Source organism: Lissotriton helveticus, chromosome 10 (genome assembly GCF_964261635.1).
Source record: "Lissotriton helveticus chromosome 10, aLisHel1.1, whole genome shotgun sequence".
In the NCBI taxonomy this organism is placed as follows: Eukaryota; Metazoa; Chordata; class Amphibia; order Caudata; family Salamandridae; genus Lissotriton; species Lissotriton helveticus.
In genome coordinates, this window is record NC_136071.1 from 13,652,689 (window position 1) to 13,666,589 (window position 13,901).

Consider the following 13,901-nt stretch of genomic DNA (forward strand, 5'->3'; position numbering starts at 1 on the left):
GCCACCAGGGATACTTTTAAACTGACCTCAGGCTTCAGCACTGCACACATGCTGGTGCAGAGAATCTGCTGGCCTCTAAACCGTCATGCCCCAGGATACTCGAGACTTCTAGGTAGTTTCAATCCCCTGCCCTATTACTTACTAGGGGCTTAGGTGGTAGGTCATGCTAATTACAGTGGTACCCCACCATACCATAGTGTACCGTAGTGTATGTTGGGCGTCTTAACTGTGTTCTAATGTGTTCCTTTTAGCTTGGCACTGGCCCTGGTTAAACAGAGCCCAGGGTCAGTCAGAGTCAGTTAGCACCATTTCCAGTCAGCAAAAAGTTGGGGGGTGCCCAGGGCACATGATGACTTTGCAACAGTCTAGGCCTTAACAGAAGCAAGTCTGTCCTTCTATCAAGGTTGGCAAGATTTCTGGGTGCCATTCTGGATAAAACTCTTTGCAAAGCTTTCCCTTCAGAGGAGAGACAGAACAGACTGATTCTTTCTGCCAACCGACTCTTTCAGTCCGTCAGTACAAACCCCTTCTAGGATCGATGTCATCTTGCATTGCATTGATTACGCACTGCAGGCTTCACATGCGTCCCAGCAGGAACAACTAGACTTGCAATGGCGTCAAGCAGAGGGGTCTTTCGAAGACAGGATAAAGATTACTCGTGTCATGAAGAAGGCGATCAGGTGGTGGACTATAACAAGCAATTTCGAGGAAGGTCTCTCCTTCACGGTTCCTCCCTCTCCGTTAGTCCTGACCACAGACGCTTCTCTAGGAGGCTGTGGAGCTGTATTACAGGATCTTCAAGTGAGCGATCACTGGTCTCCAGAGCTTCGCACCTCTCACATCAACCTACTGGAACTGGGAGCAATTTGTTTAGCTCTACAAGCTTTCCTTCCAAAAATTCGAAATTCTACAATCCTGGTGCGTACAGACAACACAACGGCCATGCATTATGTGAACAAGCAGGACGGAACAAAATCCAAACTCCTTTCAAAAGAGGCACAGGAGATCTGGGAATGGGTTATTCGTCACCAGATATCTCTCTCTGCAGAACATCTACCAGGTTCTCTCAATGTGGAGGCGGATTCATTGAGCCGCCTAAGGTCAGTCTCCCACAAATGGGAATTGGATCAGAGAACTCTCACGAGAATATTCTCTTGTTGGGGCACTCCTCTTATAGACCTGTTCGCCACTCCACAGAACAAGAAATGCCAATTCTATGCAAGCAGGTATCACCACCGAGGGTCGCTGGGGAATGCCCTTTCGATAGCCTGGTCAGGCGCATTTCTTTACGCCTTTCCACCGATTCTTTGATACCAAGGTTCCTGAGGAAACTCAAGACGGAACCCTGCACCATGATTTTAAAAGCCCCAGCTTGGCTCGGCCAATTTTGGTTCACAGAGCTTCTCCTATCTCAGGATCAACAAATTCTCCTGCGTCCAATTCCTACCCTGCTGACGATGTCCCAGGGCCAAGTAATGCATCCGGACCCGAGCTCTCTGCAATTGACAGCTTCGCTCCTGAGCACCGGGAATTCAATGCTTTAGATATCCCTCAAGATTGCAAGGACATTTTAGCTCAAGCTCGGGCTCCTAGTACAAACAGGACCTATCGTGCAAAATGGAAGCGCTTTTGTACATGGTGCCAAAAGGAGAATCTTCATCCTTTTACTTCGTCTTCTCATAAAATCTTACCTTACATATTTTCTGGCCAAATCAGGTCTTCAACACTCTTCCATTAAAGTGCATCTGGCAGCGATCTCGAGGTTCAGACGAACAACCTCTGGCCCTTCTCTTTGGTCTGCGAGGGTGATCAAGCAATTTCTTAAGGGTCTATTCAGGGCTTTCCCTCCGGTGAGACCTCCTCCTCCAATTTGGCAACTCAACCTGGTCCTTGCCCATCTCATGAGGGCTCCTTTTGAACCAATACATAGAGCGGACATGAAGTTTGTGTCCTGGAAGACTGCTTTTCTTCTGGCGATTTATTCAGCCAGGAGAGTTGGAGAACTTCAAGCTCTCACAACTGTTGAGCCTTTCTTACAGTTCAAAAAAGAATCTTTGATCTTACGGACAAATCCGAAATTTATCCCAAAAGTCCCTTCGGATTTTCATCTAGATGAGCCTATTGTACTAAAGACTTTCTTTCCTCGACCTTCATCTCTGGCGGAGAGAGCTCTCCACACTTTGGACAAGCAGTCCTGAGGAATTTATTCCAGTGAGCGGTGAGCTTTTCCTTCTATCCCTCATTCCTTTATTGCACATTTTGTATTTGATAATATTACATATTTATTGTTACAAAGTTTTTTTTTTGGCTAATTATAATAATACTTATACTGTGTTACGCTGATATGCATTGTAACAAAATGTGCATTTGTGGCTTACTGCTACCGACTCTGATACAAAGCATGGGAATCTATGAAAGTCCAATACTGGGGTAAGAAAACAAGTTACTTACCTGTAACTTTGGTTCCCTAGTATGGGTAACTTTCATAGATTCCCATGTGCCCACCCGCCTCCCCTAGGAAAGCTCAGCCTTCAGCAAATGTAATTACTTTTACACAACGGCTACGAAAATCTGAGGCTCTCAGGAGGGTTCTATGGGGTGAGGCTTCTCTGATTGGTTGTTGCAATTTTTTGGTCTCTTTTACAAAAAGAGGCGGATAGGCTACAAAGTGAGATGAGGCCTAGGCATGTCTTTCACTTTTATACCTACTGCTATGGTATTTTTCTATTACCGAGGCTCCCTTTCCGACGACGGGGGAATTATACAAAGCATGGGAATCTATGAAAGTACCAATACTGGGGAACCAAAGTTTACAGGTAAGTAACTTGTTTTCTTTCTTTGATTTCTTTATACTCTACTACAGCCTATTGGCAAATACCTGCAATTACATATTTCTCTATGGCAATAAACCACTGTTGTATGACAAATGTTTACTGCTCTCTTTCTTCCTTAGGGGTCGGGAGATTATAGGTGCTACTATGCACACCTATGTAATTTCAGCATTTTGGCCATTGTGGAAATATCTTAGGCTGCGTGGATGTTTTCACATATGTGTGTGTATATATATATATGTGTGTGTGTGTGTGTGTGTGTGTATGTATATATATATGTATGTATGTATGTATATATATATAAATTCGAACAGGAACCCAAATTTCGAATCGAGGCGTTACAGGAGTCCATCCCTTCATCAGCAGCGTCACTTCATAGGGGAAATGCAGGCACAGTTCATTGGCGCACACTTGTACAGGTAACCGCCTCAGTGGGCGTGGTCGATTTCTCGGCTTCCTGGGAACCGTTGCCAATTGTATTCCCACAGTGGGTTTGCTTGCATTCCTCATTCACGAATAATAATTAAAGCCTCAGTGGGTTGATGCGCCTCAATGATGAATGCCCACCTTGCTTTGGAGATGCGAATACGATTGTCAGACTGGCAACTCCCTGTAAGTGGTCAGTCTTTCTTCCTCCCAATGTGCAAACACCCCAGTGGTGTTTGAACGGGTGGGCAGTCACGGGCCGAGGCTGGCGGGGGACCCCTCGTCCTTCTCTGGGTCCCCCTCGTCTCTCCACGCAGGCGGCTGCCTCGTCGGAAGTCGGGTCGGCTCCTTTACGGTGCTGCTCCTTCGCCGCTCCGGCCCAGCCCCGGACTCCTGCGCCATGGCGTAGGTAGTCCCGGCGTCTCCCCTGATGTCAGACGACTCTGTCCTGCCTCAGATTAGGGACTCTACGGCGCCAGGACGTCGTCGGGCCGTTGACTCGTCCTCGGACTCCTCTTCTCCAGAGGTTTGATGCTTGCTGGTGTCATCCTCACCAGAGACTGGCCGACGCGTTGTGGCTTTTTTCCCCACGTAGTCGAAGTACGGCTCCTCGCCGTCGCCGCGGTTTCCTCCGGACCCGCCACAGGTCCCACACTCCTCTTCCCTCTTCCTCCTTTCCGGACCTGGCCCTTCCTACCTCCGGTTGGCTTGGGGGACGGCCGCCTTAGCTTGCAGCGGTCGCCTACTGAGGAGCTGCTTTCTCTTCCGCTGGGCCCTATGGAGGCGGGTGCGGCCTTTGCGCGCGCTGTTTCCACGGCTGTGGGAATTTTGCACATGGGTGATCCAGCTGCCCATTTCCCAGCGGATCATCTTCTGGAGGTCCTCCATCAGGGTTCTGGTGGTAGTGAGCTGCTGCTTCCCTTTGAGGGTACACTCCATTCTTCTCTTCTGGGGTCTTGGGGCCGCCACGGGGGACCCAGTGCCCCAACACCTTCTGCACCACCACCATCCGGTGCCGCGTGATCGTGTGTCTCTCCATCCTTCTACCAGGGGCCCTCTTTTGCAGAATGCCTTCCCCTCTTTGCCTGCACTGTTGTTTCCCCGTCACGGGAGGTCCATTGGCTTGACTTCTGGGGGCGCAATATGTTTCCCTCAAGCAGTGCGGCTCTGAGGGATCTTAACACTGTGTTTTGACTAGGGCCACTTCTTCCTTGTGGTACTCGGCAGAGTCCCTTATGTCTGCCGCTTCTCACTAGGGTGCCTACGTTGATCTGCGGCACCATGTGTTGGATGGCCGGGAGCTGGCGGCGTTTATTCTTCGCTGCGCTCTGGGAGTCTCGGAGGTGCTTTGTTGTGCCATGGCTTCTTCAGTCGCACTTTGTCGGCATGCCTGGCTTCGGGACAGTGTGTTCCCAGAAAATGTTCGAGAATGGCTGTTGGACCTTCCTTTCGATGGCGCTCTTTTGTTCCACGCCCCTGTGGACTCAGCCGTTCAGAGGTTCTTGGCGGGGCTTCGGCCTCCTCTCCTCTCCTCTCCTCTCCGCTCCTCTCCTCTCCTCTCCTCTCCTCTCCTCTCCCCTCCTCTCCCCTCCCCTCCCCTCCCCTCTCCCCTCCCCCCTCCCCCCTCCCCTCCCTCCTCTCCCTCCTCCCCTCCTCTCCCCTCCTCTCCCCTCCCCTCCCCTCCTCTCCCCTCCCCTCCTCTCCCCTCCCCTCCTCTCCCCTCCCCTCTCCTCCCCCTCCCCTCTCCTCCGTCCACGGGTTCTCCGCAGGTCCTTTGTTGTTTCCTCTGCTTTGGAAAGTTTTTTCTTAAGAGGGTTCCCATGTCTTGGGACGTAACATGCCCTATGTGGGGTTCTGGTAGCTACTATATAGCTCTGTCATGTGCTGGGGAGGTGTGGTTGCCTTCGGGCCTCTGCTCTCTGTGGCGTCACGGTATGTCGCTGGTCCGTTCCTTTTGCTGACGGTTTTGGAATGGCTCATGCTACGCCCCGGGCTGTCCTCCGGGGTACCTGCGTTGTTGACCTGGTCTGGTGTCATAGCGCTGCCTGGTTCTTCTTCTTTATGTTTAGGCCGTGTACACGGACTTCTCCTTTGGGGTGTGTCCGGGGTCTTCTTGGTCTTCCTGGCCTCTGTCTTTGGCTGGCGTCTGGCTGTCCTGGGTGAGCCTGTGGTGCCGACCTGCTGTTCTTTTGTAACTCTATGCCTTCTGGCACTTTGGCGGGACGGTCAACCTTGCCTTGTCCGTTGCTTGAGGCTGGGGTGTGTCGACCATCTTCCAATGGGCACAGTCTTCAGTTCTCCCTCTCTTCCTGGGGTGGCGGTCGTTCTGGAGTTTCTTGTGCGCTGTCTGTCCCTGCGGGGTGTTGGGCGGTTTTCCCTGGGTGACCTCAGGCTCCCCGTCTGCTCCGCCTGCCTTATTGCAGAAGGTGCCGGTCTGTCTTGTTGATTGCCTTCACTCTACCTCTTTTCCTTGGAGTCTCTAGGTGCTCCTCTTCATTGCTTGGGCCTTGGGGCTCCTAGTGGAGAGTCTTGATACCTTGAATGGATGTGGGGCGCTTTGGCCTCCCCTAGCCTTGCCCTCGTTTCTTCTGCTGTTTGACCGCGGGCTGCCTCTCTTCTTGTCTTCCCGCATCCCCTCTGGGGTTGGGGTCTTCTGGATGTAGGGGTTCCCCTTGCCTGGGGGGACAGGGTTCTTTTCCCTGTCCGTTAGCCACGGCCTCTGTGGGACTCTATATTATGTCAAGGCTGGTGGGTCCTCTCGCAGACTATCCTTCCCCTTGGCAATGTGTAGGTTATCTATTCTACGTTAAGGAATCTGCGGCTAGTAGTCTCTTATCAGATGTACGAGTTAGTTACCTTCGGTAACGATGTATGTGGTAGACACTATTCTACCCGCGGATTCCTTCACGACCCGCCCTTCCTCCCCGTTCTGCGAGGGCCTTTGGCTTGGCCTTCTGCACATGCCTTCCTGTGGGTGGCTAGGTCTTCTGTGAGTGCATTCTTTCGCTCTTTTTTGGCAGAATGTTGTCCTGTTTCTTTGTTCCGATTCCTCCCTTTTGGTAATTGGAGGATAGGTTATAGGTGCTTCTGTGCCCTTACGCTCTGGCTGCTCCAGGTTGGGGCTACCTTCAAACCCCCCTCTTCCCCCTTTCAGTCCTAGGGGTTCTGGCTCCTATGCTTCTCTGCTGCCCTCTGGGTGGGGATCTTTTTGCCGGGCCTCTGCCCTTGTTCATTATGGGGGATGTCACATTCTGTGCTTGGGCTGTCATTGAGTTTTGCCGTTCCTGGTTTGTCCCGGTCTGGTTCCCCTTCATTGTTATTGATTGGGGTTGTAGTCCAGCTACATGTTATGACATTTTTTCATATGTTCTTTGTCTCTGGGGGGCCATTTCCGTACTGGCCAGGTTGCTGATTAGGGCGGTGCTCTGTTCTTCTTCTTTTCCCTGCCCTTAGGTGCCGTAGTGTCAGGCACTGCCCCTTATAGTGTTGTCCTTACCATTCCTTTCTATGTCCCTGCTCTTTTGCTCACTGTTCCCATACTGTCAGTTTTGTCTGATGGCTCTGTGTTGTGGATCGGAAAAGTTCTCTGAAGAAAACTGATGTAGGCGTGCCAGGGTGGGACTTATGTGACCTCACTGACATCACGTACGCAGACGTCAAGGCGGAGTCGCGTGATGCCGTCCTCCCGGCACGCAGGGCTGCTGGGCAAAAAATGTTCCTGATCCAGTCTCATACCTGGGGATAATTCTACGTTAAGGAATCTGCAGCTAGAATCGCTCTACCAGATACATCATTACCGAAGGTAAGTAACTCGTACGTTTTGCCCGCTCGGTTCTGCAGGACTTTCTGGTTTGAGTCCAATCTCGGACGCACGTCCAAATAGGTACTGCTTTGGTATCTATTCAGAAAGGGAGGTGTCTGCGGATAGAAGTCTGTCGACTAACAAGCTCTTTCTGTTAGGGACTCTAGCCACAGATTACTCACTGATCCTCCCCATTCTGCGACTCAACTCTATCCCTTAAGATCCCAAGTCTAGGAATTTGCACACTGGTCACACCAATTTACTTTTGGGGCTCTTATGTCTGTGGCCCCAGACAGTCCTGATAGCAACTGATGTCAGTGTGTGGGAGTGGCGCCTATATGAGCTTCATACATCATTTGCAGACCCGAATTGCATTGCTGCAGAGCTGAACGGCTCCACCTACAGGTGCAGAGGTACTGCTGGAAAGCTTCCAGATCCAGTCCGACGCCTTGGGATATTCAAAAGGTGAGCAATCTGCGGCTATAGTCTGTATCGGAAAGACTGGTACCCAAGGTAAGTAACTTGTTCAATTTTTTCCGTGGGTAACAATCCTTCTGATGGATAGTCTTTCGAGCCGCAGATTCCTCACTTCATTCTGTAGTGTTTTCTTGTGACATCTAAAAAAGGTCCCAAGTTAGTACTCGGCACACACAGTATCAACAATTGTTAAACTGCTTTAAAAGAGACCAGTAACTCATGTCAGTGTACAGGGGTGGTGCTTTTATGTCGCTCCACACTGTCTCTTTTGGGGCACCTGGAAGCCAGCGCAGAGGTGCTCACTGCCCCCTAGCAGTGCACATGAGCACTGCTGCAACATGTTCTGGATCCGGTTGGGGAATATTCTAAGGTGAGGAATCTGCAGTTACGGTATCCACCAGGAAGAGCGTTACCAAAGGTTAGTACCTTGATTTGCCTTTCATCTGAACATTGCAGAATTCTGGTCTGACGGGCTTGAACTTTTGCTATAATTGGCAATTCAGCTACAGTTTGGAGTTTCTTCTTGCAGTGGGTCAATACGACTTGTACACTTGAATTATTCTGCATATTTGTATGGTTTTAAATCTCATATTCTTATCATTCACTCTGATATTTCCAGTGCTTTTTATTAGGGTTTCATCCAGACCTGAATGTTCAAGCCCACTCTGTTTTATTCCTTTCCTATCGGGACCATTTCTTATTCTATTCATTGTTTCCCTTGCAAAAAGGTATCAATTTACCCGAAGGTGTGGATCCATCCTTCTTGGCTGCCCTGCCTGAAGACATCAGGAGGGAGGTTCTTCAGAATCAGCTGGGAATCCGCCCGCCTGCTCGTCCTCTTCCCACTGCTGAGCCTGTGGTACCTCCACCGGTGGTGAGCAGTGCTGGCTTGTCTGAAGTCAGCCCTGAGTTTCTGGCTGCCCTCCCACCTGCTATTCAAGAGGAGGTACTTGTTTGCATTGAATGAAGTGACTGGTAGGTCTTGAAAGTTGGGAAATGAAGAGCTGTGATTAGGTGGTCCAAACCAAGCAATTGCCCTTAACGTTGTTGGGATGCAAGTCCGATATTTTCCTAATGTCTTACTTTCACTTATATGTAGTAAGCAAAGGCACCTGGAATATTAATTATTTACACAAATGCCCAATAATTTTGCCATTCTCATAGGATGTGGTGCGGACTATGTCTAGTTAAAAGTTAAACCAGAGACTTTCGGGTTGCACTCCAAATTCAGCAGTGAGGGCTTCATTTACCCAGTAATTGCACTAGCTTCGGTACCCAAGATACCCAGACGCTGACCCTAGTGAAAGTCCTGCAACAGAGTTCAACACTTTATTGTGGATTAAACCCAAGTATGCAGACAGTATTTTTGTTCTTGTTTTGTCGGTTAACTAGCATTCTCAAGTTGTTTTACAGGTTGGCAACAGCTGTTCACTTCAGTTTGTCACTGTGGATATCCGCTGATCCACACTATTGCACGGTGTCCACCATAGTTGGATGGTCTGAAGGCAGCAGTTGCTGCTCTTATCTGATAGACATCTAGCCGCAGAATCCTTAACTTAGAATATCTCCCTAGGCATCAGACATGATCCGGGAAAAAAGATTCTCAAGCAATACCTCTGCGCGCCAGGAGGTGGCATCGCACTGCTCCATCCTGACGTCGTCCACAGAAGTTACGTCAATGGAGCCATATAAGCCCCTCCCGGCGTGCTGACGTCCTGTGAAGTTGTTCATGCCGCGGGGCCAGTCCCATCGTCATCATTCGCCTACCTCAGGTAAGCATTGCCCCCCCTCCCTGGTGCGTGCGCCTCCGGGCCCCACACGGGGGTAGGGACTCAGGTTTGGACACCGCCGGCGGGTTTACCCTCGGCTACAACCGAGTGCCCTGACTCTAACACTAAAGTCGCCGCAGGTAAGCATTTCCGCCCCCCACCCCTCCCACAGGCGCGCCTCCGGGCCCCATATGGGTGGAGGGTAGGGACTCGGGTTGGGACACCGCTGGCGGGTTTACCCTCGGCTCCAACTGAGTGCCCTGACTGACACCAGAGTCGCTGCAATGTCGGGAAACGGCCTGGAGGGGCGTTCAATGACATTTAGCCCTTCCATAGTGCTGTCGCACAGCCTTCCGAGGCTCCCTGCGGCATCGCTGGAGGTGCCTGCGGCGCGGTGCACGACACCGCTTCGGTGTACCCTCTCTCCCTCTGGGAATGATGAGTCTATGCCGGTCCGACTCCAAGCGGTTGAGGCCTTTTCGGAGGTCACAGCCGCCGGCTCAACTAGAGGAATCGAGGCCTTCGGAGGTCGCCGACCCGACTGGAGGCCTTGTCGGTGGTCGCCCACTTGAAGGGTCGAGGCCTCTTCGGAGGTCGCTGGCTCGAGTCGAGGCCTCTTCGGAGGTCGCCGGCTTCACTCGAGGGGTCGAGGCGGTTTCGGAAGTCGCCGACGCTTGCTCCACTCCGCCAGTCGGGGCCTTTTCAAAGGTCTCTGACGTCTGCTCGACGCCGGCTCTGTGCCGATACAGTCTCCAGCTTAGTGGTGGGGGGTGTGGTCCCGGTGGGTTCACCACCCCTGGAGTCATTTCACTGCCCTCCAGAGCAGGCGCCAGTGGAGCATTGGCCTACTCCTCCTGCTAAGCCTTCATTAAGTGGCCTGTTTAGCTTCAATCAATCATATCATTTGTAAAGTGCACTACTCACCCGTGAGGGTCTCAAGGCGCTGGGGTGGGGGATGCTGCTACTGCTCGAAAAGCCAGGTCTTGAGGAGTATTCTGAAGCTCAGCAGGTCTTGGGTCTGCCTTAGGTGGATGGGGAGGGTGTTTCAGGTCTTGGCGGGGAGGTGGGAGAACGATCTGCCGCCGGAGATCGCTCTTCAGAAGCGTGGGACTGTGGCGAAGGCGGCGGAGCTGGCGGGTGGGGGTGTAGAAGCTGAGTCTGTTGAGGTACGTTGGTCCGGTGTTGCGTCCATCACCTACTGCTGACTTGCTTTCACCGCCTCGTGGGGTCACGGAGTCTAGTGGGCGTTTGTAGGAAGGTAGATCCCTGACTATGGTTGCCCCCAACTTTTTGCCTGGTGTTTTGCTGGTTTTCTGACTGTTGACCTGGGGCCCTGCTATTCAGGACCCCAGGCCTACTGCTCTCTCTGTAAAATGGATTCCATGTACCTTAGGTACATATCTAAATTGGATACTGAGTCACCTTATCAGTCCCTGTACAGTGTACCTTAGGTACCCAGGGCATAGGTGTACCCAGGGCCTACCAGGGGCTGCAGCATGTATCTGAAAGAAACAGGTTAGTATTAGATTCCTTACCTTAGAATATCCCCAGGCGTCAGTCTGGATCCGGAAACTTTTGCGTAGCAGTACCCCTGCGCGTCGGTAGGCGTCGTCTGCAGGCGTCCCCTGCGGCTCCGCGTCGTCGGCGTCGTGCGCCGTGATGACGTCGCTGGAGTATATAGACGCCGCCTCCGCGCGCTGACGTCAGTTCTTCTTTTTTCCGCGCCAGTTAGCGCAGATCCGAAGAGCAGTACTCCGGTCTTTTGACCAAGTTTTTTGTTAACTGATTGATCTTTACGGTGCCGGTAGGATGCCCGGTTTCAAGAGTTGTGACGAGTGCGACCGCATGATGTCGGTCACCGACCACCATCGACTCTGCCTCCGGTGTCTGGGCGCGGACCACGACGTGGAGTCCTGCGTCGACTGTCGGGCCTTGACTGGAAAAGCTAGGCGGGAGCGGTCCCGCAAGCTTCTCGAACTCCGGTTGTCGGCCCCGCGTCGAGAGCGGTCCCGGTCCGGTCGGAGGTCGAGGGAGCGGTCGAGGGAGCGGTCGCGGAGCCGCCATGGGCGCTCCGGGAGTCGCCACCATTCCTCCGGCTCGTCAGGTAAGCACAAGAAGTCGGGGCGTCGCCATCGCACCCCCGACTCCCCCCGACGCCCGCGTGCTGCGGCCGGGGGCTCGGGTGACCCCACCCCCGCGGTCCCGCATGGGTCGCCGACGCCGTCTGCCCCACACCTGTCGGTCCCTGGGGAAGGCGCGTCGCGTGAGGAGATCGAGGCCTTCCTCATTGCTATGAGGGCGAGGTCTTCTCCGGCGGGGCCTTCGGCGCCTGCGGGCCCGTCGGTCCCGTCTGGGGGCCCGAGCGGTTCGGGTGCTCCTGCCCCGGCGCCGCCGGTGGCTCCGGCCCCGGCGCCGCTGGCTCCCTCTGGTTCGTCGCCGGCTGGTCTCCCGGCCTCTCCGGCGTCGGTTCCTGTGGGCCAGCCCATGGTACCGCCCCCGCGTGGTGCAGCGACTCCGCCGTCGGCTCCGGCCGGCGTCGGGTCCCCGGCACCGACGCCGCGCGGCGCCACCCCCCTTTCCTCCCCGACTCCGGACTCGGAGCCGGACCGGCGTCGGCCGACGCCGGACCCGACGCCGATGGGGCCTGTTGACCCCGATGTCTATATCGTCGACCCAGAATATGGGTATGACGAGGAGGAGTATGGAGAGGGTTGGGAGGGGTCTGAGGACCCTCTATCCCGTGCCTGCCAGTACGATGTGGACTGGGTAGGTGATCTGGGTGATGCCAGTGGCCTGGACGAGTCGCCCAACCCTGGGTTTGTCTCTCCGTCCCCTGTGGCGTCCGAGGCGGGTGCTGCCTATTCGGTGGTCCTGATGAGGGCTGCCAAGGCCTTACACCTTGAGCTCCCCGTCGCGAAGGTCAAACCGAATATCCTGACGGAAGTTTTTAAACCGCAGTCATGCCCCCAGGAGCCTCTGCTGCCGTTTAATGAGGCCCTGACGGATGTCCTTCTGGGCACCTGGTCCAGGCCCGCCTCTGGTGCGCCGGTTGACCGGAACGTTGCCAGGCGTCACCGTCCCTGCGCGGACGACCCTGCCTTCCTGTCCACCCATCCCTCCCCGGAGAGTCTGGTGATCCAGGCCTCCACTTCGCAGTCCGCATTTCCGTCGGCTCCGCCCGACCGGGAATCAAAGAGGTACGACCAATTCGGAAAGAAAGTGTTTTCCTCTTTGAGTGCTGGGCTGCGGTCTTGTAACACCGCGTGCCTCTTGGGCCGCTACACCCACTCCCTGTGGGATACGGTCGAGGAGTGTTTGCCGCAATGCCCCCAGGAAGTGCGGGACAAGCTCACCCGGGCCTTTGTTGAAGGCCGGGATGCGGCGCGGTACTCGATCCGTTGTGGTCTGGACACCACGGACTCACTGGGACGGGCCATGTCCACTACGGTGGCGATTCGTCGCCATGCCTGGCTGAGATCTGCCAACTTCTCACCAGACGTCCAAAATACGCTTATGGACATGCCATTTGATGGCAGTCGCCTATTTGGTGACAAAGCGGACCACGCGCTGGAGCGCTTCAAGGACTCCAGGGTCACGGCCAAGTCCTTGGGTCTCTCGACCCAGACCCAGCGCCAGCAGACGGGTTCGTTTCGGCCCTTTCGTGGCCAAGGGAGAGGAGGTCCCACACGTGCTGCCAGCCACGCGGCGCAGAGCGCTCCCCAGCGCGGTGGCGCCCGTGGTTTCCGCCGTGGTGGCGGTAGAGGCCAGCGTCGTGGTCAGTCCACGCCTCCCTCCGCTGCGGCATCCAAGCCTTCCTAGTCCGAGCTTTCGGGCTCACGTGACGCCAGTGGGTGGCAGGGTTCGCCATCACCACTCCCGCTGGCGCGCGATAACATCGGACAGGTGGGTGCTGCAGCTTGTCCGAAGGGGCTATGCCCTCCCCTTCGAGTCCACTCCTCCAGCCATGCCACCGCAGAACCACCGTGTGTCGGGGGACCACTTGACACTTCTGCAGGAGGAAGTTACGGCCCTCTTGGCCAAGGGGGCCATCGAGCGCGTTCCTGGGCCAGAAGTAGGGTGTGGTTGCTACTCCCACTACTTTCTGGTACCCAAGAAGGACAAGGGAGGCCTGCGTCCTATCTTGGATCTACGGAACGTCAACGGCTTCCTCCGGAAGGAGAAGTTCAAGATGTTGACTTTGGCTCAGGTCTTGGCTGCTCTAGACCCACAAGACTGGATGGTAGCGTTGGACTTGCAGGATGCGTACTTTCACATCCCCGTCCTGCCGGCCCACCGGCGTTACCTGCGGTTCACGGTAGGCCACGAGCATTTTCAGTTTATCGTGCTCCCATTCGGCCTTACCAGCGCCCCACGGGTGTTCACGAAAGTGATGGCGGTGGTCGCAGCTCATCTGCGCCGGTTAGGGGTTTCAGTCTTCCCCTACCTCGACGACTGGCTGTTGAAGGCGGGCTCGCCCCAGACAGTCGTCCACCACCTTCAGATGACGGCAGACCTCCTGCACGAGTTGGGGTTTTCCATCAATGTGCCGAAATCACACCTGTGTCCCTCTCAAAAGCTCCTTTTCATCGGAGCGGT

The 13,901-nt window shown here is 54.3% G+C and overlaps 1 protein-coding gene across 2 annotated transcripts in view; it reads left to right on the top strand.

The window, feature by feature from the left end:
- The window catches only part of HUWE1 (HECT, UBA and WWE domain containing E3 ubiquitin protein ligase 1), a 1,655,742-nt gene that overhangs the window by 1,351,181 nt on the left and 290,660 nt on the right, over positions 1-13,901 (top strand). The window contains exon 62 of one of the 2 annotated variants that reach the window (XM_078664564.1): positions 8,265-8,481. In XM_078664564.1, coding sequence (XP_078520690.1) covers positions 8,265-8,481 — 217 coding nt within the window. Of the gene's footprint in view, positions 1-8,264; positions 8,483-13,901 lie in introns of both variants that reach the window. The other variant, XM_078664565.1, reaches the window with a different exon arrangement.